The sequence below is a fragment of the Podarcis tiliguerta genome (genome assembly GCF_965153285.1).
Source record: "Podarcis tiliguerta genome assembly, chromosome: 1".
Taxonomy (NCBI): domain Eukaryota; kingdom Metazoa; phylum Chordata; class Lepidosauria; order Squamata; family Lacertidae; genus Podarcis; species Podarcis tiliguerta.
The window spans coordinates 39,639,718-39,665,487 of record NC_139534.1 but is presented as its reverse complement, the minus strand read 5'-3'; the positions used below and the strand labels follow the sequence as shown (position 1 = coordinate 39,665,487).

Here is a 25,770-nt window from a genome sequence, read left to right as displayed (position 1 = left end):
ATTCTGCTTTTACAATATATACTTCTCTCAGAAATCACTGCACTTGATTTTACTGCCTCTTCTGTGCATCCACAACTAAATGACAGCAGCTGCATTTCCCCATTGAATTATGGGACTCTACCCTGTACATTATTTCCATTCCCTGCAATTGTATGTCCAGAGAGAACCTAAATGGCTCAGAACAGCAATCTGTGGTAAGGAACAAAGTGCTTTCCCAGGTTAGAGAACCGGAAAAAAATTGAACAAGTGATATAACTGGCAGTGACATATTACCAGATGTAAGAACTTGAGTAGGCCTCCACAACTTCCAACAGATCATGCTGAATGTGTATGGTCATATGGCTGAACAGGGCTCCATGAATGCCCTGTTTTTGCTGCCTACCTAGGTCAGTAAAAACTGGCCCATTATGCAGAGCTTAGATGGCTACAATTGGCTTGGTGTATCTCACAAATTGTGATATTGCCACTCTGTATGACTGAGGGAAATTAAACCACTAGTGAAGTTGGTCTCTGTATTTTTAGTTCTGTATCTAGGGCTTTTTTATTTTATAAAGTGCCAATATTAGTAAAGCAATTGGTATGAAACATATGTATTCACATATAGTAGTAAATTCCAAATATGTTAAAATTCAACCAGGTGTGATGTTTCAAATTCTGTCAAGGTAACATTTTTACCATATGTTACTTGCTTAAATACAAATGTACAAGTTGTCATTTCAAACATAGTAGAATAACCTACTGTTTGGGATTCTCTTTGCTTCTGGCAATTGGCACTAGCAGTTATAAAACTGATGCTTTATTTTGAAATGTGTGTAGCATCCTAGCTAATTGAAATGCCACACTTGTTGTGGCAACATACTTTCAAAGCATTCAAGATTGAATATGATCTCTAAATCCAGCTGAAAACTAATGGATTCCTTTTTTAAGTTGCAGGTAGGGTTCAAAAGGCATTGAGTTCACTGTGGTAAGATGAAATGCAAAATTAAAGAAAGAGAAGTCTTAAGAAAATAAGAGGAGGGATGTATAAATGTAAGAGAGAGGGTAAAGGCCCAACTCAGTCTTTCCACAAAGGAACGGGAGAAGTTCAAATGATGCCACCGTTTGCAGTGGCCAGGAAATAACTTGGCAAGAAGATGGGTGCTTGCCCTTTGGAGCATGTGCCTTGAAGGTTGGGTTTTAATCTCTCACCTACTGGGTGAGAGGGTTTTTAATCTCTCACCCATTGCCTCACTCTAGAAGGTTCCAAATTTTGCTCTGGGCAGGGGCAGAACACAGTCTTTGGGGTATCAGAGGATAAGAGAAGTTTGTACATTTATATTTTGCATTTTCAGTGCTTTGTTGGCACTGGCTTGGTTCCTATGGTGCAGTGGGACATCTAAAGTACTGCATGGTTTGTGGCAGCAAACTCCCACCCCCCGACACTTATTCGACTTATTCCCATTGCCTTATTCGACTTAAAGAGTGGCATGTGGTGGACACCTGCATCTTCTGTCAGAAATTTATGAGGCAGTGTGGTGTAGTGGTTGAGAGCAGTGGACTCGTAATCTGGTGAACTGGGTTCGCGTCCACGCTCCTCCACATGCAGCTGCTGGGTGACCTTGGGCCAGTCACACTTCTCTGAAGTCTCTCAGCCTCGCTGACCTCACAGAGTGTTTGTTGTGGGGGAGGAAGGGAAATGAGATTGTTAGCTGCTTTGAGACTCCTTAAGGGGAATGAAAAGCAGGATATCAAGTCCAAACTCCTCCTCCTCCCCCTCCTCCTCCGCCTCCTCCTCCTCCTCCTCTTCTTCTTCTTCTTCTTTGCAGAATAGGTTCTTAGGAGCAGACCATTCTGGTGGTAAATGTTGTGACCCAAATCACTCTAGGTTCTAGAAGACTAGTTATTTATCTTGGCTCCACTTGATTGAGCTTGCCAAAAGAAATGCTTATAAGAAAATGTGAATGAAGCTTCTGCCATGAAAACCAGTGAGTTGTGTTTGAGGTAGAGGAAGAGGGAGAAACAATTGACTATACCTAAGATGAAAGAAGGAGAAGAACAATATGAAGCAGTTTCGGTCACCATGGGTGTACTTTCTACAGGGTTATAAAAATATTATAGGGAAATTCCTAGATGGTTTTTTAAAGATTAAATAGCACCAAAGCTACATTCTACCATTTACTGCTGAGTATAATTTGCATGGGAGGAACACAGAGCTGGTTTACACATACAGCGGATGCTCGGGTTGCAAACGAGATCCATGTGGGATGCACATTCACAACCCGCAGCATTTGCAATCCACAGTGGCATGTCTGCACATGTGCAGGCTGTGATTTGGCACTTCTATGCATGTGTGACCACTGAAACCTGGAAGTAACCTGTTCAGGTACTTACGTGTTTCCGCGGGTCCGTAACCCGAAAAAACGCAACCTGAAGCGTCTGTAACCCGTTTTATGACTGTATATCCAAGCCCAGTGTTACCATAAAAAAGCCCTTAGCTGTGCTGGTAATTCACCTTCAGCAATAAGAAGTATTCGAACTATTCTGCTTGTGTACTCATTCAGCCATGATCAGTGCTAGTAATGTACTTGTTAATATTTATACGAAGCTACTGAGACAGTTAATCTATAAGTTTTGACTGATTCTTGCTAATGTTGGTATCGCTTACCAGCTTATACCTATTGCCTATGTGGTGAATCAGCCATCTTGCCATAAGCCATGTTTGCTGGCAGGTGGTGAGAATAGCTTTGATAGGAGTGTGTGCTGATATACAACATATTCACAAGATGCTCAGAATCTCTTTAATGGCAGAGCTTTAAATGTCCAGCAAAATCCTTCTGATTTACACTAGCCTCCACATTTAATAGATTGCTTGTCTTGAGAATGATGCCACAGTAGTGTAGATAGAGAGTCTCATCATCCTTTCCTTTAATGTTCCTTGCAAGATTTCAGGCTATTTCTTTGATCTCCTGCAGAGTTGAGTAACCAGAAGCCATTTCCTTGGAAAATTATGTTCTGCTGCCAAATGAAATAGCAAAGTGCCTTAATGAGACTATGCTGTTAGACAATTTTCCTTAACTTGTGTCCCTGCGATATTTGAAAGTGCTGGACTCTGCAGACGTATAAAGTGTACCATTTGTGGAATCCCTGTTCATTCCAAATAATGAAATATTTCAGGCTGCTCAAATGTATCCGAAGGCATTTTGTACTTGGTGGTAGTGTACTAAAAGGAATTATGCAATGTAAAGAATCCCTGTCCATACAAAAAAATAAGTAAAAAAAAACCTGGTTTATCCAGATGTATCCAAAAAAGTATTTTATACACTATATAAAGTAGTATCCAATGTGCGGAATCTCTTTCCATATGTCACCATTTATTTATTTTTAAAAACCAGTCACCAGTCTTCCCAAATTTATCACAATGTATTTTATACTAATATTCATGTACAGACATGGTTGCTTTATAGAAAATTTAAATACAGTGGTACCTCTGGTTACGAACTTAATTCGTTCCAGAGGTCTGTTCTTAATCTAAAACCGTTCTTAACCTGAGGTACCACTTCAGCTAATGGGGCTTCCCCCTGCTGCCACACGATTTCTATTCTCATCCTGAGGTAAAGTTGTTAACCCGACGTACTACTTCCGGGTTAGCGGAGTCTGTAACCCGAAGTGTTTGTAACCTGAGGTGTTTGTAACCCGAGGTACCACTGTAATGTATTAATGTCAAGGGCCATAGATCTTCCTGAAAATTACAAAGTGTTGGTGACAACTTTTAAAGCCCAATCTTTAAGATACCCTGCCTATGCCCTAAGATCTGGTGGAGAGCCCCTTCTCTATGTCCTGATTATGGTGGTGGCTCAGCTGAGAGACAGGCCCTTCTCTGTGTCTGCCTCTAAAGTGGGGGGTCCTTTCACCTGTGGGGCTGAGTTGCCTCCTCATCATATGGCAAAAAACTTTCTGTGCAGGTTAGAATATATTTTTTTTAATCGTTTCCATCTGTTTTATCTGCTGCACCTGTCTCTGCTTTTATTATATCATATTTTTGGGATATCGTACTTTATAGTTGGTTTCGATCATCACAAGTCACACTGAGCAGTTTGTAAGCACTAGAAAGGCAGAGGAGAAATCTTGTTATCAATAAAGATAAACAGAATTACACATTATAGACTCAACTGACAAATGAGCTTCTAGAGCTCTCTTCCCTCTCCACCACCCCCATGCCACAGAAACATTTTATATACATTTTCTATTTTGCTGGCCCACCCTCAACTTGAGTGCTAGGATGGGCTAAAAGGCTCTCATGATGACTTCAGCGGCAGTATTCAAGTCAGTAGCTCCCATGCTGACTTCAGTGCAGATACTTCCCCAGAATGAAATGCTTAAAAACTGCAATAACAACCCATAGAAATATACACTTCTTTATGTGCACATAAAGGCAAACATGTGCTTGTTGAATGCCCCCTAATTATCTCTCTCTGAGAAGAAATCTTTGTCAGTCCTTTTGTGTCAAACACTCGATTCAGCCCACAGAATGCTTGTGCCACTCATATTGTTTCTTGCATTGTAAGCGCCAGCACTAGTTAATCTCGGTTCTTTAGCGCTTGGCTGAATGAATCACAGCATTAACCCCAGTGGTCACTCCTCTCTGTGTAATGAGAGTGCTTCCAGGGAGACCTTCATGTGCTGTTGTTCTCCTTTGGAAAGGAACACTCTTGACCTGTCTTCAGATTTAAAGGCGTTTTTGAGGCAATAAGAAAATGTAAAGGAATTAAATTACATATATCAGTATGTTGCTAGTACGAGGAAAACATGTTATATACTTCAGGAGTAGAAGGAACAGGAGATGTGAATGTTCCAGGACAGAATATTCTGTGGATTAGATACAGTGTTATTTTCCTTGGGCTTCAATTCAGCAAATTTAAACATTTTTATGTCTGGTGACAAACAGCCATCCAGATGGTTGAAAGTTTCTCCACATGGAGTGACTCCAGCAACATGGAGGAGGAAATGTTTGAGCTGGCCTTTATCTGGCTACACTAACAGTTCTTCCTGGTGGAGACTTGTGTGACCACAGTGACTGAAAAAGTGCCATCATGTGAATCACTGCTGGGAAGGAGCAGCTGAAACAGGTTAGTGTTATGTTCTCCATACAGCTGCAGTTAGAACTGCCATCTGAGTGCAATGCTGGCCCAATACATTTTGCCTGAAGCAGAGTCTGTGCCTCCTTCCTGTAGGGCAAACGTTTAGTCTTTAGACACCAATCCCTATTGTCATCTATCTTCCCCATGGTGCTACCTGAGGCAAGTTGCTTCATCCTACACCCTGGCAGGTCTTGCCTTGCTTGGATGGCCAACATAACAATCATTGTATCAACTACTGTAAAATCAGGGAGGCCTCCTTTGATGAATTATCCCTATATAATTATAATATATATACATAGAATATTATATATATAATATAATTTACTCATTTTGTGTTGTGACTGCGGCTCTGTGCAAAGACTCCCCAACCAGAATGTCTTGTCTTGCCCTTGATGGGTTAATCAAGAGGTCAATGTTGGGGGAAGCAAGGAAGTTAATGGCTCCTTAGGTGAGATGTTGAGTCAGGACAGACAAAATTGTGAATTTCAGTTTCTTATTTTTCCAATATTTTTCAGTTCTCCACATTTCCACATCAGCTTCTGGGTTTTTTTAAAAAAAAAAAGAAAGAAAAAGGGTCCTTATGAAAATTAATCAGCATTTTTGGGTTAATTTTATTTTACATTTTAAGCTTACTTTGCACTGTGTTGATTTTATGCAAGACGTCTTATGTGTGTGCTTATTATTATTATTGAAAACATTATTATTATTCTTACGACTACTACTGCTACAACTAGTATTATCATCCAGATATGTTGGTCCCTTCCAGGAATAACAATCAACAATCTTGTGGCACCTGAAACACTAACAGAAATTTATTCATGGCATATGCTTTCATAGATCATATACATCATCACCACTACCACCACCACACAATGATGTTGATAAAGTGGGTTGCCAATGTGATGGCAGCTGGCCTTGGGAATCTTCCCCCCTTTAGCTTATTTTTCTCTGCTTGCCTGCCAGTCACTCCCCCTCCACCAGTTCTTTTTCCAGAAAGAAAAATCATTGAAATGTTTTTCTTTCTTTCTATCTGTTGTATGTAAGATATATGGTACCAGCCGCTATCTCTGCTTTTTACTTGTTTAAATACAGACATTTTGTCTTACTTTACAACCAACAAAAACATATCCTTTAACATATGCTGCGTTTATCTGGGTAACTAATCATCCTGTGCCACAGGCCTTCTCAATTCATAGCCACAGTTTTCAAAAAAGCCGTATCCACTTATCAATAGCTCTCATCATTATGGTATCCATATGCCTCTCAAGTATTTATATTTCAGCTGAAGTAGTGACAGCAATAACAATCTTTCTTCCTCTTCAAATGGTAGCAACAGCAGCTTAATTATTTCATAGTTATTGTTTCTTTTCTTGGCTGGGTAAAGAAATGTCGAATAGAAAGCAATTCAGAGGGTGGTAAAACCAGGACTCTTCTGAAATACCAGCCTATACTGAAATAAGGTTAGTTGCCTTCTCAGCTGATGAGAGAATGATGTGGTCTTTGTGCAGCTGTGGGTTCGAGCCTCTGGTAGGACTCTTATTGCCAGGGGTGGAGGAAGGAGGGTGCGGTGGGGGCGGGCCGCCCCAGGTGTCACCCCTGAGGGGGGTGACAAATTGCCGGGTGGGACTCACCATGAGGCCTGGCTGCAGCGCGCCCGAGCCACGCGTCTCTCCTGGGAGCGACATGGTGGCTTGGGCTTCCGCAGGCTCCGCTCTGCTCCAAACGGTCCGCCCGCTAACTCCCCCTCAGCTGTAGGGCAGCTGAGTGGGAGGAGGCAGGCAGACTCCAGAGGCCCCGCAGTGCGCCCCACCCCTATGGGTGGCTTGCCCCGCCCCCACCGTGGCTTGCCCCGCCCCTGGGTGTGCCGACCCAGGCACCCGAGCGGCTTCCTCCACCACTGCTTCTTGTGAGGGGAAAGGGAGACTGTACTTTTTTTGTAGGCAAGGGTCATAGATCATTGGTAGGTCACATGCTGTACCTGGCATTGAATACTTGGCAGTTCTAAATAGGGGTAGGGAAGACTCCAGGATCCTATCACCAGCAGGTGAAGACTGTTTTATTCCTGCAAGCTTTTGTTTTATTCCAGGATTTAAGGAAAGGGATTTTAACAGTGCTGTTTTTACTACCCGTATTTTAATATATTTGTTTTTATATCATTTTAATTCTATTGTTGCTTAATTAATTTGTAACAATGATATTTTATCTGTTTTTTAGTTTTCTGTGTTTTGTTCGTGTTTGTTTCAATTTTTGTGAGCTGCCTTGACCTCTGGTTCAGGAAAACAGACAGGCTTTAAATAAAATAAATTAGTAATAGTAATAGATGCCAAGGACTGAATGCCACATAGAACATGTGCTCTGCCAATGAACTGCTTGTCAGTTAGTGTAAGCCAAGGATTGGCGGAAGGTAGATTATGATCTAATGATCTTTGATTTGCAGTATATTGATAAAGGTTTCTGACTCCTAGGAACGGGGAAGAAATTCAATTCAGTTGACATTGAAAGGTGAATCTACCTAATTCATACTTTCCAAAACAATGCGCAACTGAAACACAGCCATCCTTCATAAATTCACACTACTCTGAATTTTGCAGCATCCAGCCAAGTAATATGCACAAAAATGAATCTACTAGGGTAAAGTGTGTCTAGAAATGCATATATTAGTGAAAGGAACTTACAAAAATATGGTATATCAGTGAGAATTGCTTTGCAAAAATGTTATATTAGGGAAACTTGCATGCAAAAATGTGCATAGTTGGAGAAATTTGGGGTCATCAGCAAACTTGACTGCCTTGATTTTTTTGTACTGCACTTAGAATACGAGGTACAGTTATGGTCACCTCATCTGAGAAAGTGTCTTATAGAAGCGAAAGAGGTTCAGAAAATGGCAATCAGAATGATCAAAGGGGTAGACCAAATAAAGAATTACTACAACATCTGGGCCTTTTTAGCTTAGAGAAAAGGCAAGTAAGAGAAGACATGGAGGTTATAAAACTAGCTGTGGAGAAAGCAGTAAATGACAGCTACCAACATGGTGGTCAAGGATAATGGGAGTGGTAGTCCATTTGGAAGCAATAGTCCACCAACCATTTCCCTGATGTTCACTTCTTTGTGCTAAACAGAGCTGAGCTGCCCTCAGTAAAGAAACATCCATTAGTTTGGCTCTGAGATAAGCGAATTTCCTGGCAAATTCAGGTGGGGAACTGGCAAAGAGGCAGAAGCTGTTTGGTAGGTCTCTTGTTTGAATTAAGCCCAAATTTATTATCTTTTCATTATATTATCCTGCAGCTTAGTTTTCAGTGGACCCAGTGGAGTAGGTTTTAAGCAGGAAGCCAAATACTGAATGGCCATGATGACTGGATTAACCTTCTTACCACTGCAGGTGTTAGAGCAAGATTAGTTCTCTGGACTGGACTGTTGCTTCCCAGGTTATACTTTCCAATGCAGATAAGAAGGGAGATTTCTTTTCCAAGTGTGTCCATAGATCATTTCCTTGTTGCATTGTTCATTTAGTTTTGCAACATCCAGATGCTTGATTTGAATTCCTAGCTCTTTCTCCAGGGAGGACATGTCCTTTGTATTGCACATTCTGAATTTGTGAAAGGCTTCAATTACATGGCAATTATGAACAATGATTTATTCTAATGTAAATTTCCATTCGCTTGGTTGCATTCTTATGACTTTCATGTGAAATATGGAAGTTGTTTCCCTCCCCAATGTTGGCTTTTATGCATTTCTCAGAAACACTCTTGGATAGTTTGGTTCTTTACCTTCTGGAATATATGATATCAAAGGTGAGAAGAATAAGGGCAGTCTCTTTCTTTCTCCCTCTCTCTGTCTTTGTTTTCAGGTACTACAAGGCAAGTGACCATGGCTGATTTTGTTGCAGTTGTGCCACACCTAGTTCCCTTTTTGTTCTCTTGCCTTGGAGTCAAGATGTTCTATTAACACCTCCATGCAGTGCTTTTGTCGCTATTTCCTTCTTTCCTTGATGATTTACTCTGTTCTCACTGTCTCAGGAGTTAATTTATATTCATAGTAGTGTGGTTTGCATTGGCTTCCAAATATATACATGTGGTGTTTTAAATAAAACATTAGTTGAGGGAAAGCTGGTATCCTTGTACATATTTTTGTGGGGGTTTTAAAGAAAAATAAACTATAGCTAGCTATGCTCATTGAAAATGTTACTCTGTCATGAAGTTCATTGAGGGTAAAGATCAACTGCATTTGGCTTTTGTGAGGGTATATGAGACGGACAGTAAAACATAGCATTATTATATCTAAAGAAGAAAGAGGTTTGTACATAGTTGGACCATCAGACTTTTGAATTTATGGGCAACATAGAATAAGCAATGAAGATAGTTAGATCCATTCTTCACCAAGATTAAAATGGCACCAGCTGATAATAATAATTCAGCATTTTCACACAGCTAAATCAGAAAAATCTAAGGCATATTATATATTGTTGCGTTATTTTGGGAATTGCTGTAAAGTATTGCTGAGATGTAAAATAAAATATTTTCAGCATAGGTATCACTTATTTACAGCTCCAAAGGCTAAAAGAATTGCTTACTGCCTAATCTGGATATAATAGACCTGAGGTGAAAATGATAAGCAAATGGAGAAGAGGGCAGGAGGTTTTCACAGCAAAAGGGCATCTGCAGGAGGAATATAATGATAAGTGTACAAAAGACATGTCACTGCTGACAGTCTCAACACTGAGATGTAGTCTATATGCCTAGATATGTCCTTTCTTAGATGTGTAGAGCTGTGAAGCTGGTTTTTTTTTTAATCCAGCAACAATCTTTGGTTACGTATGTTCAGCTTTGAAATCCTGGCACAGAAAAGAAAATCCCAACACTAGTTTATGTCTTCAAATCTGCTTTCCCTCTGAAACATAGTGAAGGGGGAATTATTTTAAAGGGAGAAGTGGCAGTAATAGGAAAGGGTACCAAGTCCTTCCCCTTCCAACGACTTTTCTCCCATGCCTCCCTGTTCCCTACTGGAACCCCAAACCCATGTTTCTGTCCAGAGTACAGGTACGGGATTGCAGCTTACAAAACCAGCTTGAAGCAAGGGCTATTCTGGAAAGAAAGCAGTAGGTGGGAAAAGAATATCTTGTCTCCTCTGCTGCCTCTCTCCTGGAAATCAGCCCCCCCCCCCCGGTTTTATTATACAGAAGAGAAGCAGAACCTGGGGTCTCAAGGCACAGACTGGTGGCATAGCATGCAATAAGGCATTTTCTGTGGTGGTATCCCAACTGCAGAACAGCATCCCCTCTGAAGCTTTCAGTGAAAACATTGGCATAGCTGTAGTTATTTCCAACTGCCACAGAATGTTGTTGTGAGGATATATGATAAGAACAGTGAAGTATAGTAATATTCTACTTAAAGAAGAAAGGGAAGTGTACCGATATGCACAGTCAGGCTGTGGTACCTTGGGTTAAGTGGTACCTTGGGTTAAGAACTTAATTTGTTCTGGAGGTCCGTTCTTAACCTGAAACTGTTCTTAACCTGAAGGACCACCTTAGCTAATGGGGCCTTCCGCTGCCGCTGCACCACCACTGCACGATTTCTGTTCTCATCCTGAAGCAAAGTTCTTAACCCGAGGTACTATTTCTGGGTTAGCGGAGTCTGTAACCTGAAGAGTCTGTAACCCGAGGTACCACTGTACATAAGCAACACAGATTCTGCACAGTGGACACATACACTGAAGTTTTTTTGATGCTACTCACACATAGCTCAGTGGTTGCTCTGAGCTATGTAACCAGACCATCAGACCTCGCAGCATTCCGCTGGTATCTTTTGTCTGTTTGGGTGATTTCTCTTAACTGCTTCTACCAGTCACTTTGGGGAATTACCATCCCACATCAAGATCTAAAACCTGCTTTAACCTTGTGTTTTATTGGCAGAGGTGAATGTGTGTGCTTGACTTTCCAAGTTTTTTCTCTGCCAAAGGTGGTGGCGTGAACTACAGCTTCCCAAGAGCAATACGATAAGGCAAATTTGTGCAGTGCCATCAGTACATTACAAGCTTCTATAAGTTTGGTAGTCAACGTTTGGCCTGTTCCTTGGCAGTCTCTCCCATCTTTCCTTTATGATCCCTCTCTGTCCAGCCCATCTCCAGCAGAGATTAAATTTTGCTATATTAAAATACAAACAATGAGGCACATTAACTTAACTAGTGAGATGTACTGTGGGAATGAAATCTACTTTAGGTCCCAAATCCAAGCTTGGCAAGGACTTCCTATTCATCAACACTGCCCATCATGGGCATAATGGAAGCAAGGTAATATAGCTTCTTTTTTTTATTGATTCTCCCTGTAGTTGAAGAAAGACATAATTGCTACCATCAATTTAATCTTGCAACACTCATCTGTTGCCAACCTTCTGCTCTAGTGCCTTCCTGGAAGCGTTGAATTGAAGTTTCAAACTCAGTTCCAAACTCACCATCTCCCAGTTTTGGACAACCCACAGAAGTGTAATTCTCCTTCGGTAAAAGGTCCTCTCTTCATGTAGCATGGATGGGAGGTCAGTGAGGCTAGAATAACAATTGTATTTCTATGTGCACATCACAGATTTATCTAGAATAACATTCTCTAATATGCTGGTGCCATGAGTTTCTGTGTGTTTCATATTTCCCTCTGCACAATTTTGTAGAGATGACAATAATTCATGAAAATAGAAGAGAACAAAGAAAGAACTGGGGAGGGGTGGCAAGTTGAGGGACAAAAATAATATTTATTCAAAGAAAAGAGTACAATTACATAAAACATTTTAGTCTTTGCAAAAGTAGTACAAAACAAACATTGTTCTCATATTGAAAAGGCAGGTGGCAATATGCAAAGAAATGTACTTAACAGCTACAGGAACTGAAACACTTTAAGTAGAAAATAATCTGCATTAATGATTATAAATTTCTTAGCATTAAAAGGACACATTCTCATGCATTTTCTGCAAAGATTCTGTATCTTGTGATCCAAAGCACTGTTGGAATGTCTGCTCAGCTGGTGTGAAGCAACCCAGCCTATCACAAAAATGCCACAGCATCTTGGCATCAGTTCCAAAGATCACTTGTGATTAAACAGCACACTGCTGCATCCATAGAAGCTGCTGTTGTGAGGTTACTCGTGAAAAGCATTGTTCACACATTATGGTTCTATTTGTGACTGCCCCAAAACACATTGGCCGGATTCAACTAATGGGTCCCATTAGTGTAAGCCCATGCAAGGACTTCTGCTAGCGCAACCCCCCCCACACACACTGTGCCTCCCAAAATTGACTCAGGGGATTAGGAGAGCCCACAGAACAGTGCAGGGAGGAAGAGTGGGGAGATTGGTCCACCAGGCCAGCACTGCACCCATGCCATGCCAAGCAAGAAAGTCAACAGTCCAAGACAATGTGGGGGTTCTTTTTAGTTTTTAAATAAGAGTTTTTTTATATTTATATTGAGCCCACGTTGAACTTAGTTTGCCCCTGCTTTCAGTTCCTTCATATATGTTTTCTCCCTTGGTATTGCTACTGTGCATGTGTGCCATTGATAAAACACAGCAAAAAAAGCAAGGCTGATGTGCTTGTTCTAGTGTGTTAAAGATACACATAAGTCCTGTTTAGATGTTTGCCTGAATTCACATGGGTTTAATCTGTACACACAGGCTCCACTCACTCCAATGTCCCAAGCATGCAGGTCTATTAGATCATAATGTATTTGGCATTCAGTGGAATGTGCTTACAAACCCCCTGCAATAGCAGGTACATCCCATCACCATCCTTGGTTTAAGCCTGCGTGGGTTCAGGCAAATGCCTGAATGGAGCCACAAATATACCAATCCCTGTGCCTCAGTAAAACAGTGCAGGGGGGGGGGGGAGTTGCAAGCATACATATGCTCAAATAAAGACTGCTCTTCTTTGGTAGTGCTTTATCATTGCACACCTGCATATTGATAATATATGTTTTATGTGTGGAAAAGCAACTGATGGAACTGAGCAGAGATAAACTGCAGCCATATTCAAGCATTCTTAAGAGTGTGTGAGGACTCAAACTCTGCAGGGAGCAATGGAAACTATACAGTCCCAACCCCTTTCCTTTTATCCGTGGTCTGCAGGGAGATTCCAACTACATTCAGTTAAATGTGGTTAGACTGCTCCCATCATCGAGGAACCCTGATAGTTTAGAGAATTTAATTGCAGAGAGGATTCCAGCCACATTCCTTAGTGGTGGGAATGGAAGAGTCTGTCAGTTTTGATTATTTCAGTTTCTCATTTGTCAAATCTTAAATTCAGTTCTCCACAGCCATCTGTGATTTCCTTACCAAAAATTCTCTGTGAGAATTCATCAGCATTTTAGTGCAAAGTTCTCCTAATAAACACCTTTCCATATGCAGTTTTGACTTAATGTACATATTTTTTTAGCAAGCAATTTCCCGATATAATGCATTTTTGTATGTTATTTTCATGAAAAGCTTCACTTTTTGCACACTTTCTCCTAAAATACACATTTTTGTAAACATTGTTTGGTAGGAGAACTGCATTGCAAAGTTCAGATAAGTGTGAATTTTAAGTGTACCTGTGCTTCAGGTCCCATTTTGTTTTGGAAAATGTGAACTTGGTCGGTTTTAAATGCAAAGTGATTTGAATTTCTTCCCCATCCCTCCCCACTGGTGTATGTGGGGATACTGGAGATGGGGCCTACATGTGTGTCTCCTACTCACTTCAATCTCACCTGCTTTCTTTTGTAAAACTGAAGAGAATTTGTGCATGCTCTTGTTCTGGAGTTAATTGTAGAAATTTTACAGGTAAAACTGGAATTCAGGAGGTGTGCAATGCAGGCCAGAGCAAACAAGAAGAACAAGAAAAATGGATTAGGGTACACCCCAACATCCTCAATGTTGGCTTCTCTATAGAACTCAAAGTTAGAAAGCGACAGCCTTTCTAAAACACTCTGCAAGTCACAGTTGAAATAGGCACTTGCAGTCAGTGAGTAACTGAGGTATTGGCACTATGCTGCAATATATATATATATATATATATTGAGATTGAGAATAGTGTCACCTAATGTGACACAGGCAACTAGCTAAAGCTGTTCGAGTATGTTCTGGAATCAGTAATTTCTCAACATGACTTAATGCTTGCCATGAGTGGAGGCAGGAGGGAGACATTTAGCTATGTTTCTATAGTGCATTGTCTGCCAACTCTAAAAGAAAGGAGGGAGTCTTAGCATTTCAGCATCAAAATGAATGTCTTCATTGTCCTTCTGCTGTTTTCTTCATCCTATGGGGAGCTGTGAAACAGAAATGAGGATTCAGCTACTGAAGGGATTAGGTGACAAACAGGCCTACACCCACATTGTCACAAAACAAGTATGAAATATTCTAATGTAGTAATGGCATGGCTTCTGTCTGGTTTTTTCTTAACCCCCCCTTTTTTCTCTTTAATTATGACCACACTGCAACTACTCCACATTTCAGAATTTGATCCAAGCAGGCAACTAACAAGTGTTATAATTGTCCAATAATTTCACCTGGAGTGGCTGTCTTTATTGTGGAACAATGTGACAGATCTGCTTCCAAAACACGCGCCCACGAGGGTATCATGTAGCAACGGCTGATTTCTCCTCCATCATTCCAACAGAGGAAAATAACTATATTGCTGAAATGGTTTGGCTTTGACTCTGTTATTTGCAGTGGGGTTGACAGTTCTGAAGCTGGAATTAAATTTCTTTCCTCTAAAGCAGGAGTGTCTACAAAACCAATTTGCTATTTTCCATATGACACAGTGAGACTGTTGACACCTTGCCTATATGAGTTTGAATGTGCTCAGCCCATTTCTACGCTGTGGAGGTTTGTCAGTAAAAAGCATCTTAGTTTAAGGGTGGAAGTAAATCTTCTCAGTCCCCCAAACATGATATTAGGTGACAGAAAGAGCATTTGTCTTGCAGGACTACAAGAGACCTAGAAATCCACTAAATGTGCAGGACAAAAGAGTCGGAGGATTATTCATCTCTAAGAGAAGAGGACTGCTGGATCTCTCTGCATCTGACATGACACACATATACTCCATATTTGATACTATCAAGTGTAGTATTTTGGTATCAAACCTGGATATATAATATTTGATGGTGCAGAATGTTTTCCTGTGATTTAATATAAAGAATATTAAATATTCATATTAAATATTTAACATAAAGATCACTTAATGTTTGTATGTGGTTTTCAAGCATTCAACATGCTACACATACATTATCTAGTTATAATTCTTACAATAATTCTGTAAAGCAGGGATATTCACCGGAAGTTGTCTAACTGCAATTCCATCATCCTGTCCCATGATGGAATGGGGACTAATGGGAGTCGGTGCCCAACTAAAACTCGGGGAGGGCACAGAGGTTCCCCAGCCCCAGGTGGGATAAGTCAATATTATTATCCTTTATATTGCAGATGGGAGGAGCTGATGTGGAGAGGGAGAGGGAGCGAGGGAGGGAGGGAGGGAGGGAGACAGGCTTGCCAAAGGCCATCTAGTGAGTAAACTGGACTTGCTGCCGCCAGTGCAACTTTTACATTGGATTTGGCCCAATACATTTTCTAGAGAAGAATGTGAGAGAACATAAAAGCTCATGCATGGCTTTGTAGAATGTCTACCTTCAGCTGCAAAGTGCTGCAAATTTCAAGAAAGCTTCCAGGTACAAACACTGCATAAATCAGTTGTGTTTGATTAAATTTCTGTATTCCATCTGACTTTTTGCTAATGATTGCAAAAGCAGTATTATTACCCACAAAACAGCTATGTTCTTCACTTGTTAACGTTTTCTTCTTCTTTCATGCAAGTCTTTCTATCGGTTTTGATTTTTAGAAGCTAGCAAGGGCATTTGTCTTCATGTTTACCTCAAAATTGCTAAATTATCAGAATCTTGCAAGGACTGTCTTATTGCAGTTTGGCATACTATTACAAATTCTTTATCCTCCAACATATATCCTAGTACCACTGCCACACATTGTCATGTCTGTAATATGTAATTAAATTGATTATATCTCGTCAAATGGAAAAATGTGAAGGGGGGGACAAAGGAAAGCAAAGAAATAAGAGTTTTATAGAACCCTCCCCTTCTTTCTTGAGTGAAAAAAATGAAACTTACATAAAATGTTAAAAATAAAAATGACACTTCTGCCCTAACAAATGAATAACTGAAGCAAGCCATCCTTCTTTCTCTAGGATGGATGAAGATGTCCATTTTGGTATTTCTCAGCTTCTCATTTTTCTAGCCTTTGGCTCAGTTTGACACACCATCATCATATTAGTGTGCATTTCTCTAATGCACACATTTCAAAAGCCATACTGCGTTTTTGTCTTATATTTACTAATATATACATTTTTATGCACACTTTTCCTAAATACATTATTCAGTTAGAGAACTGCATTGCAATTTTCAGATAAGTGAAAACATTGAAGAATAGTTGCATTCCAGAGCATACATGTAATTTTGGGGAGTGCAAATTAGGTAGCTTCTCATTAAAATGTGAACTAATTTTTTTCATCATCCCTGTCTCCTGTAGTTTATTAGCCAGTATTTGGCAGAGACCTAAACACTGTGTTTGTGTGTGTGTATGTTTTAGTGCTACTAACTGGACAATGAAACCAGAGGTTTGTTTCAGGCGAAGGAAGTCAATCTTCTAACCTGTCTATCCAGTGATTACTTTTCCCTTTCTAGGCTAAAATGAGAAGAGGGACAGGGATTCACTTAGGTGCCAAGATGCAATTACACATGCCCTTGTCCTTCAGCCAATTCAGTGTAAAAAGAACATTTCTTGCCACAAATTCCCATTCAGCCCTGCTTTCTGGAGGCCATTATAAATCCTTTGGGAAATTTCCTCCCTCTTGGGACAGAAGTCAGGGCCAAAACTCTAGATTGGCTATTTCCCAATGTGGGGGCTCTCTGCTTTTCTAATCCAGATTGAAGGAGTTGAACACCTGTACCCCATTCAATCCAAAAGCTGCAAAGGAATGAACAATACCAATGCAGCAGCACTAACTTCAACCAACTTAAACTGAACAAAAGCAGAAGGCTAGGACAACTCCATGACTCCTTAACTATCTCTCACAGATAGGCTTCTGGAAATATCTCCCTCAAGCTGAATATGAAATTGTTCCATGCCATCAATTAGCAACAAGCAGGAATATACCAGTTGTATATGAAATATTTTCTACTCTGTCAGGCTTCACATTTTCTACCTCCTTAATGACATGAAGCAATTGAATCAAGCCAAATTCTCAGTGAGTCTCTCTTCATTGAGGGAAGAGAAACAGATATTCTTAGGGTCACATTCTCCTCTACAAAAACAAAAACAAAGAAACCTTGCCTTTGGTGGTGGACAGGCATTATGAGGATTGAGATAATTGACATACTCTACTAAGATGGTGTCATGCTGAATCTCATGCTAGGCTCTCCACCATCCCAGGGTGTGCACCAAGACCGCGTTGTCCCATGTCATTTAAATACTCTCCCCCTTAGGGAAGGAGGCTAAGAGAGGAGACAAGAGCTCATGACTGCACTATTGTCAGGCACTCCACTGTCATGCTGTGTTTACAGTCTGGAAGGAAAGGCCTTGATGAAGGCAGGCTGTGATTATGCTTTATCCCTGCCATTTGGTAGTGGGAGAGAGTTGGGAAGAGTCTTGGTGTTTTCCATGGGCTCTTCTGCTCCACTGCTAGGCACATCCCTAACCTGATTACAAGGATTGGCTGTGGGGACTTCAGTAATATGAAATTCCTCACACTCACTTTGTAAGGGACCATGTCCCTTGCTAAAAGATATCAAGAGAAGGAGAGAGAAAGAGAAAAGAAAAGAAAAGTAAACAATAAAGTACTAAAATCAAGCTCTGAGAGGATGCTGACTAGGTAGGGTTGGTACATAAAGGAGATAAATTAGATCAGAAATGTGGTTGGCTGGCCAATGGCTGATGGTTTTAGGAGTTGTAGTCCAACAACAACTGATGAAAGGGTCACAGGTTCCCCACCCATGTCTAGACTTTTGGCTCTGCTTTCTGACCCAGGTTGAAGGGTGTTTCAAAAAATCAAGCTTTTCAGAAGCCAGGGAGAATTCCACGGAAGCTCAGTCAAAATCTTGCTTTAAAGAGAACTTGCTTGCTTCTCCTATCACATCTAGATTTTTTTTTCTGAGACTTATAAGAAAAATATAACACAACATAAAGACAGACCTCTATTTGTGTAGTCTTTCTTGAACCTAATAGTATTCTATTATTGAAAGATCAGTATAAACAATGGCTCCAATACAGCCAAAATTAGTTATGACTAAATGTCATCAAAGCAAAGAACAAGTTGCTGATCACTTAAGTCCCATTGCTTTCAAAGAGCATTTTAGGAGCATGATCTTAAGCATGTTTACTGAGAAATCATCAAGTTCAATGTACTTTCTATGCGAAGGTGAATATAAATTGCATCTAATTGCAGCTGGATTTAGAAAGTGTTGAACAATTCAAAGATATATGTTACCTACTTGCTCCTTGTCTCAAAAGTGCATGACCAAGGTGCTGAATTTTGTTTCCTCACAAATTTATCCAACACATGAACTGGGAACTGGTGTTATACCAATTAGCCCCAGACTCTAGCATCTACAGATACAGTGTGAATGTCTGCAGGGAGGAAGCCTTTGAACATTATAGTTACATACAAGGGTTCCAGGTCAGATGGAAGCTTTCACACATACATTTGTAAGCAAAAAGGCCCTCCTTGCAGACAGCCATGTTGAAAGTGTGGCTTCACCAATGCCCCCTCTCACGCTGGATGAATTTGGGAATAAAATGCCTGATCATGGCATTGAACACAGAGTTTTTGTGTATGTGACAAACTGCTAAATCCCAAGTGGTCAGAAACTAGCATTAATATTAGGATTTAGGTGGATTATAATACCTGCTGTTATTTTTACTTTTCGTTTTAGATGCCAATCCTGAACATGCTTACGAGGAAAATAATCTCACTGAAATTCAGCTGGACTTTGTTCAAAGTAAGCTGTGCTTAGGAATGGGCAGTAATCTTCTTTCTGGAACTGACTTCTGTTGATGACAAGATAAACTGAGCTAGTGACCACTGCAGTGACCCAGCAGCATGGCATTTCTCATATTCTAAAGCTTCTGCTAAAGCTTCTCCAAATTCTATTTACTGTGCAATGGTTCACTGATAGGAAAAATGGATACTCAGCATTTGATTTGATATTTTATACAAAGTACAGCACAGTTCCACTTCATTTGTGAACTGACAGATCTCATACTGCACATTTGCAATCATAGCAATGGTTTTGAAAACAAACCTGATAATTTTGGTTTTGATATAACAGAAAGGTCAGTTCTCACTGTACCATGAAAAAAACTATATATAAAAACTTTTGAATTTAAACACACACAGACAATCAATCGCTTCAGTTTATCTCACTGAAATCTAGGGTGTCAAAATAGGATATAAAATAGAGCACTTCAGAAAATGCAAGGTATATTTTCCCCGCTGGCTACAGTTGACCAGTTTAAATAGTTTTTGTGCAGTCTGAAAATTACAATGAGTCTTGCTTCATCTTATCTGCATCTGCTGCATGCCAATGTCAATATAGAAGTTTTATTTTCCTGGGAGAATGTCACTGTCAATGAAATGCATCAATAACTGTAATTCTGAGTTTAAAGATGTGACTTCAGTTCCAGAATATTGAATGTGAAAAGGCTGTCATAGTGTATCGTACTACATTATCCAAACATAGTAGAAAACACTATGATTCTCTGCCCTGATGCTGAACGTATAGTCAAGCTTGATTCAGGAGATTTCATGTTATTGAAAGAGGCACACAAAGCCTGACTGGTTAAAATAAAAAATATTAAGAAGGAAAAACATGTAGGGAAACATGAAGGGTAGTATCCAGGGAAGTAGTTCGGCTAGTGCAAAGACTTCTGGATGAACAGTGGAATGCCCCCCTCCCTTCCCTGTGCACACCCTAAATCTGTTCCAGGGTTTTCCCAGATCCTTCACAGGAGATCTGTGGAGTCTGAGGTGTGTGTGCCACTGCACACACATAAATCCTCATGCTAATGGAACTACAATGCTGGATACCATCCAAAATGTTTTGTTCATTCTGCAATAGTTCTTTCCCCATGTTATGAATAGGGGATCAACATTACAGAAGTACTACTGTACCTTCTTTCCACAGTTTGAACCACCATGCCCACTTCTACAGGCACAAACATTTGGCTTGACACATCTCCCTCCAAACTGGCATTTCGGCTCGCAAAGAGCTGCAACAAAACAACTTGTAAGTATCATTTCTATTTAAACAACAGCAATTATATTAAACTATTCAGTTACATCAGATTTTGCATCATATTTCCTTCAGTTGCATCAGATTTGAAGTGGTTCCCGCCTTCCGCCCCCCATTTCACAGTTCTTTCAACCCTCGGAAGTCATCCACATGCTAACTCAGTGTGGATCAGATTTGGGGGCTTGATTGCACCTTTCAAATTTCAGGCAGTTGGAACTGGATGGTAAAAGCCGCCAATCCATGCTGTGTTCATCCAGTGATGTTGGTTTTCATATCACCAGCCCAGAGTCAGGCAGCCTGATCCAAGAATAGCAGCTGCCATGGGCTGGAAGAGTTTTGTGAAGACGCTCCAAAAACCTATTAACATACTAAATCTGTACATAACTCTTTAGAGTGGTCTGTTTGAGTGGGCATTGTAAGGATAAAAAACTGAACCCCTCTAAGATTGTAGTCCCTTGTTCTGATGACATGAGAATACCATTCACTGAAAAGAAGGGGCAATCTCATTACAATTTGCTCTTCTAACATTGCACTGTTCACGTGAGAGGATTCCTTGCACGAGCAGTTCTCTGCATGAGTTAGCCAACTGTGCAGCAAGGTCTGAGTGACTAATGATTCTGCTCCTATAATAACTTTTTATTAAGGAGAGAGAACAATAACTTCTGTGAATGGGAGCTCTTCATTCCAAAGCCATTACATGCTTGCTTCTCATTGTCTTTGCCTATTATCTTGAACTAACAGAGAAAGGCAGAACACTCTAATTTCTCCTCTTTAATAAATACGTAAGTATGGGGTTTGAGTTCCATTGGTGAATGGGCCCTTTTCAGTTCCAACAAAATAACACAGACACTTTAAGATAACCTACCTTGAAGAACTAACAATGACTTCTGTTTATAATACATTACCTTACAATGGAAGAGGAATTTCAAAACCCATTAATATAGATTATGCAGATGATGACAATGGCCCCATATTGTAAATCTGAACCATGCCCCTGCAACTACAGCAGCTGTGATCCATGAAAAACTGGGCTCACCTAAATTCCATTAGTAGTATCAGTGGAAATTAAGCACTTCATTCTCCAGAACTTTTTCAATGGGACTCTGAAACACCTTGGTTCTTCTGGCTTAAACACTGTGCCTCATTGGCCTGCCATGTTGCCAGAAAGCACCAGCTCACCTCCATGTCAAGGTCCTTCACACTCACATTGGCTCAAAAGTTTCAGTTTTGCTTGTAAATGTTAGCCTGCAAGGTCTAACAAGGTGTGCAATCACCTTCTGTTGAGATGAACAAAGGAGTGCCCCACTCATTATACACTGGCTAATGCTTAATCCCTTCCATTTTCCTAAATCATAACCACATATAGATGGCAAGCACATTGAAGAGGGATGCAGGGTCATGCATTTAGTCCTGTCTTCAAACTTTCATTGCCCCTCCCACCCACCTTGTTGCCATGTCTGCAGCACAATGCCTGCACCAAAGAGACTTAGTTCCCTGGGCAATATAGAACCCTGGGCAAACAACAGTTGGGGGCAGAAGGAATAGCAGAACCTTTGGAGCAGAGCTAAACATGCTGTGTGCAGTTCCTTTCATCATGCTTGTCCCTTACATTGGCTCCCCCCAAAAAGCTCAACAACTTTGGTTAATCCAATAGGTAGATCACTGCCAAGTTTTTTTTATAGCAGGAGTAGATCACAGTCTCTTGGGAGTTGGACATGCCTGCATTAGAGCAATGAGGCAGGAAGGCCCAAAGTCCTAGAATGACCTCTCAAGAATTACTGCATCACACCCACCTAGATTGCAGACTCCCCGTTCTGTCAAGAAGAAAATGACAACCAATGGTTGATGGGCCATATTTGGATAGAAGATCACAAGCAAATATGGATTAGATTGGGTTACACCCCTGGCACAAATCTGTAAACTATCTGCATAATCCCCTGAATTCTATAGACAGATGATTAGGAAAGAGCACTGCAGCATACAATCCACCTTCTATACAGGATGAAATGAGTTTGCTTTAGTTCATCTAGTCTAATGTGATAAATAACCTTTTGAAATATCACCACTTTGTAAAAATAAATAAACAGGATTATGAAGTGTTTATAAGTAATATAGTTCACCATTTCAAGCTTGTCTGGACATATAATTTATTTTCTAATGTTGGCAAGCTATTTTATGAATCTAAAAGATATATCAATTCATTAAAGTTATGCATCATATCACTTGTGTGACTGACCCCTGCTTCTGTTTGAGTGGTATTCCGCTAAAACCCAGCTATGTTTCCCGCCTTCATAAAAGTTAAGGCAACAGGACTGCTGATTTCAAGCCAGTTTTCTCCTCTCCTAATTAGCAGTGTGTGCTCCTATGACATTGTTTTGGCAGAGAAAAAAGAGAACAGCCAATTCATAAGGCACTAGTCCAAGAACACACATGTCATGTTATTATTTTAATTAGATCTCAGGAGCTGAAATTTCTGTAATTTCTTTTTAAACAACAAAATCTTTCCTAGCAGCGAATTTATACTGATTATAGCCAATGTTGTTTTGATACAATGTTATTTAAATTGCCTGTCTGTGTGACAAGGATACCAGAAGTCACTAGCAAAATACAGTCTCTCTCTCTTAAATTGTGTCGTACAATAAAGTTATAGATTTGTTACTGGGTCTGTATTCACATACCAGTTTATTCCCTTTCCCCAACCTTTTTTAGCTGTTAATTTCCACATGATAGTTGAGTCTTCACACAATGTAAAAACCATGTCTGGAAATACAGTGCAAGTTTAGCAATAATTTCTATGTTATTTGTAGGTGGGCTTTTTTCTGGAAGCAAAGAACATGGAAATGAGCACTAAATTTGAGCTATATTCCCCATGTCTCCTCCCCCTCCCTTTCAGGAATTGGCAGTGATACCTCAGAAGGCAGGTGAGCAAAGATACCCTACCTGTACCACCAGAACCAACCGCTGTTGCTGAAAAGTGACCAACTTCTACCATTGTGTGCCACGGAATAGGAAAAATGGAATTCAAGGTCATTGCCAGAATGTGTCATGAACCAGAGGTAGCCTTCCAGGGAACAACCACACAAGCCATTGTTGTGCGGAACTGAGGCGTATTTGCAGTTCTCATCCAAATGAGCAGGGCAGAGAAAAAACGTATACACCCTTGTAAGTTGCTTAGCCAAGATGGCATCATCCTTATCCGTATATCCATATATCCATCCTATTCTGCTAGCTATCACTACCTATCTTGCGATGATCATTGTCTGGAATCCAAAGAATTGCTTTAGCTCATGTAGGAGCTTTCATTACTTTCTTTCTTGGACAGCTGAACCTAGTGCCCTATCACAAACAGCTTTTCAACATCCTCTCAGCCCTGACAATTTGTGATTCAAGGACTCCCCCCCCCCCCCGGCTTGGGGATAAGAAAGACACAAGGACACAGTATATTAGGTTAAAGGACTAGAAAAGGACACAATTTTATTGATTGCAGCATGTGAGAGGTATTGGCTTAGGCATTGGATAAACAGCAGAGCTTGACTCCACCCCCTCAGGGAGGGGTGAGTCTAACAAGGGTTAACTACCAGTAGGGGGAGCCTGTTGATGCAAATACAAATGTAAGCTCTCCCCTGATGTCACCGGGGGTCGTGCCATGGCCCCCAGCCACCAGCAAGGCATCGGACAGGATCCACAACCGCCGGATTCCTTTAACTGAATACCCATAAAGTGAAGGGGTAGGCGATGGCCACAACCTGCCCTTCCATACACCAACAACATATTCCAATGCCTAAGCACCACCCGAGCCAAAGAAGCTCAGCGCCAATACTTTCACAGCTGCAACCAATCCCTAAGGCTTCTGATGATGTCGGCCAGGCATATATCATTGCCATGATCTGAAAGATGAACACTGTCAACCCGGACTGACCGGGGAGCGTGGCGCGGCAGCAATGACGGCAAGCAGGGGCCGGAACTGTCGCGAATCCTCGCGGCGTTTTTAGCAGAAACGCTCTGAGTCCCAGGTTTTTCCAGTGCAGTCTTTTTAATGTGAGCTATATACAGGTATATACAAAAACAGTCCATACAGAGTACCTGCTTCTTAAGGCAAACAAATACTCTCCACAACAGCACCACCATACCACAGCACAACCACCACACCCACTGTTAAACAGGCTTTCCTTTTAAAACAGGTGATAGCCAATCACATTAACCCCATTCCTGCTGAGTCACTCTGACCCAGCACTTTACAGAGTATTGCATCATCCTGTTGAAGCCTGCAGACTTACTCAGTATCGTGAATCCCAACACTCCTCCTTAAGTCAAAGGCTTGAGACCTAATAATTCTCTTAAGTCTCGAAATTTAGGAGCATCCAAACATTTTGTATACAAATCCGCCACATTACATTTTGTGTTACAGTGCTGTACCTTTAACACATTTCTTTCCAAAGCATTTTTCACATTTCCGTATCTTATAGCTATATGTTTACTCTTGCTCTTAAAGTTCTGTTGGTTAGCAAGCTGTTGTGCAGCCATGTTGTCACTTAGCACAGTGATTGGCATTTTAGAAGGTATTCCAAGTTCTTTTGTTAGACAAGCAAACCATTCTATTTGTGACACACATTCGCTTATGGCTGAGTACTCTGCTTCACAAGTACTTGTGGCAACAAATGTTTGTTTCTGGGATTTCCACTGAACCAGGGCATTTCCAATATATATGGCATAGCCAGTGGTAGACTTTCCATTTTCTCTGTCCCCCCAGCTGGCATCAGCGTATGCATACACTTGCTGACCATATCCTGTATCCAGCATCAGTTTGTAATCTTTTGTGCCTTTCAGATACCTTAGGATTCTTTTAAGTGCTACCCAATCTCTCTGAGCCGGGTCTGCACTTCTCTGGCTTAACATGTGCACTGCCAATGTTATGTCGGGTCTTGTCCAACAACTTAAATATAACAGAGAACCCAACAGAGAATGAAACGCTGTTGCATTCTCACATTTTTGCCCTTCTGGTTCATTTTTGTACTGGGTAGTTATGGGAGTGTCAACCTCATTTGCCCTCTCCATTCCATATGTCTTCAGTAACTTTTCGATTTTTCCCTTCTGACTCAGAGAGTAGACACCCTCTTCATTTCTCTGAACCTCTACTCCTAAGTAATTCTGAATCTCTCCCAAATACTTCAGTTTGTATTTGTTACCTAGGCTGTTTATAAACCAAGACACTTGCTTTTGTGCAGTTGTTATTAGACAGATATCATCAACATACAAAAGTAAATAACAAACACTTCCTTGCACCATTGCTGAATATAAACAGGAATCAGCCAGGCTTTGTTTGAATCCCATCTTTTTCAAAGTTGTG

At 40.6% G+C, this 25,770-nt stretch overlaps 1 protein-coding gene and 2 long non-coding RNA genes across 3 annotated transcripts in view; 2 read left to right on the top strand and 1 right to left on the bottom strand.

Annotated features, from left to right (window-relative positions):
• The window catches only part of LOC310665022, a 372,424-nt gene that overhangs the window by 79,521 nt on the left and 267,133 nt on the right, over nt 1–25,770 (top strand). The gene's annotated exons all lie outside the window — the stretch shown is intronic.
• The window catches only part of LOC310660400 (von Willebrand factor D and EGF domain-containing protein-like), a 204,295-nt gene continuing 190,359 nt past the window's right edge, over nt 11,835–25,770 (bottom strand). Inside the window, exons 29-30 of the mRNA XM_083405101.1 lie at nt 20,303–20,400; nt 11,835–14,393 (exon numbers count right to left, since the gene is read on the bottom strand). Coding sequence (XP_083261227.1) covers nt 14,379–14,393; nt 20,303–20,400 — 113 coding nt within the window. The 3' untranslated portion in view covers nt 11,835–14,378. The remainder of the gene's footprint in view (nt 14,394–20,302; nt 20,401–25,770) is intronic.
• Nucleotides 19,053–23,753, top strand: LOC310665368. Its single transcript, XR_014505435.1, has 3 exons — nt 19,053–19,130; nt 20,316–20,417; nt 23,317–23,753. It is a non-coding gene; the product is annotated as an uncharacterized lncRNA (long non-coding RNA).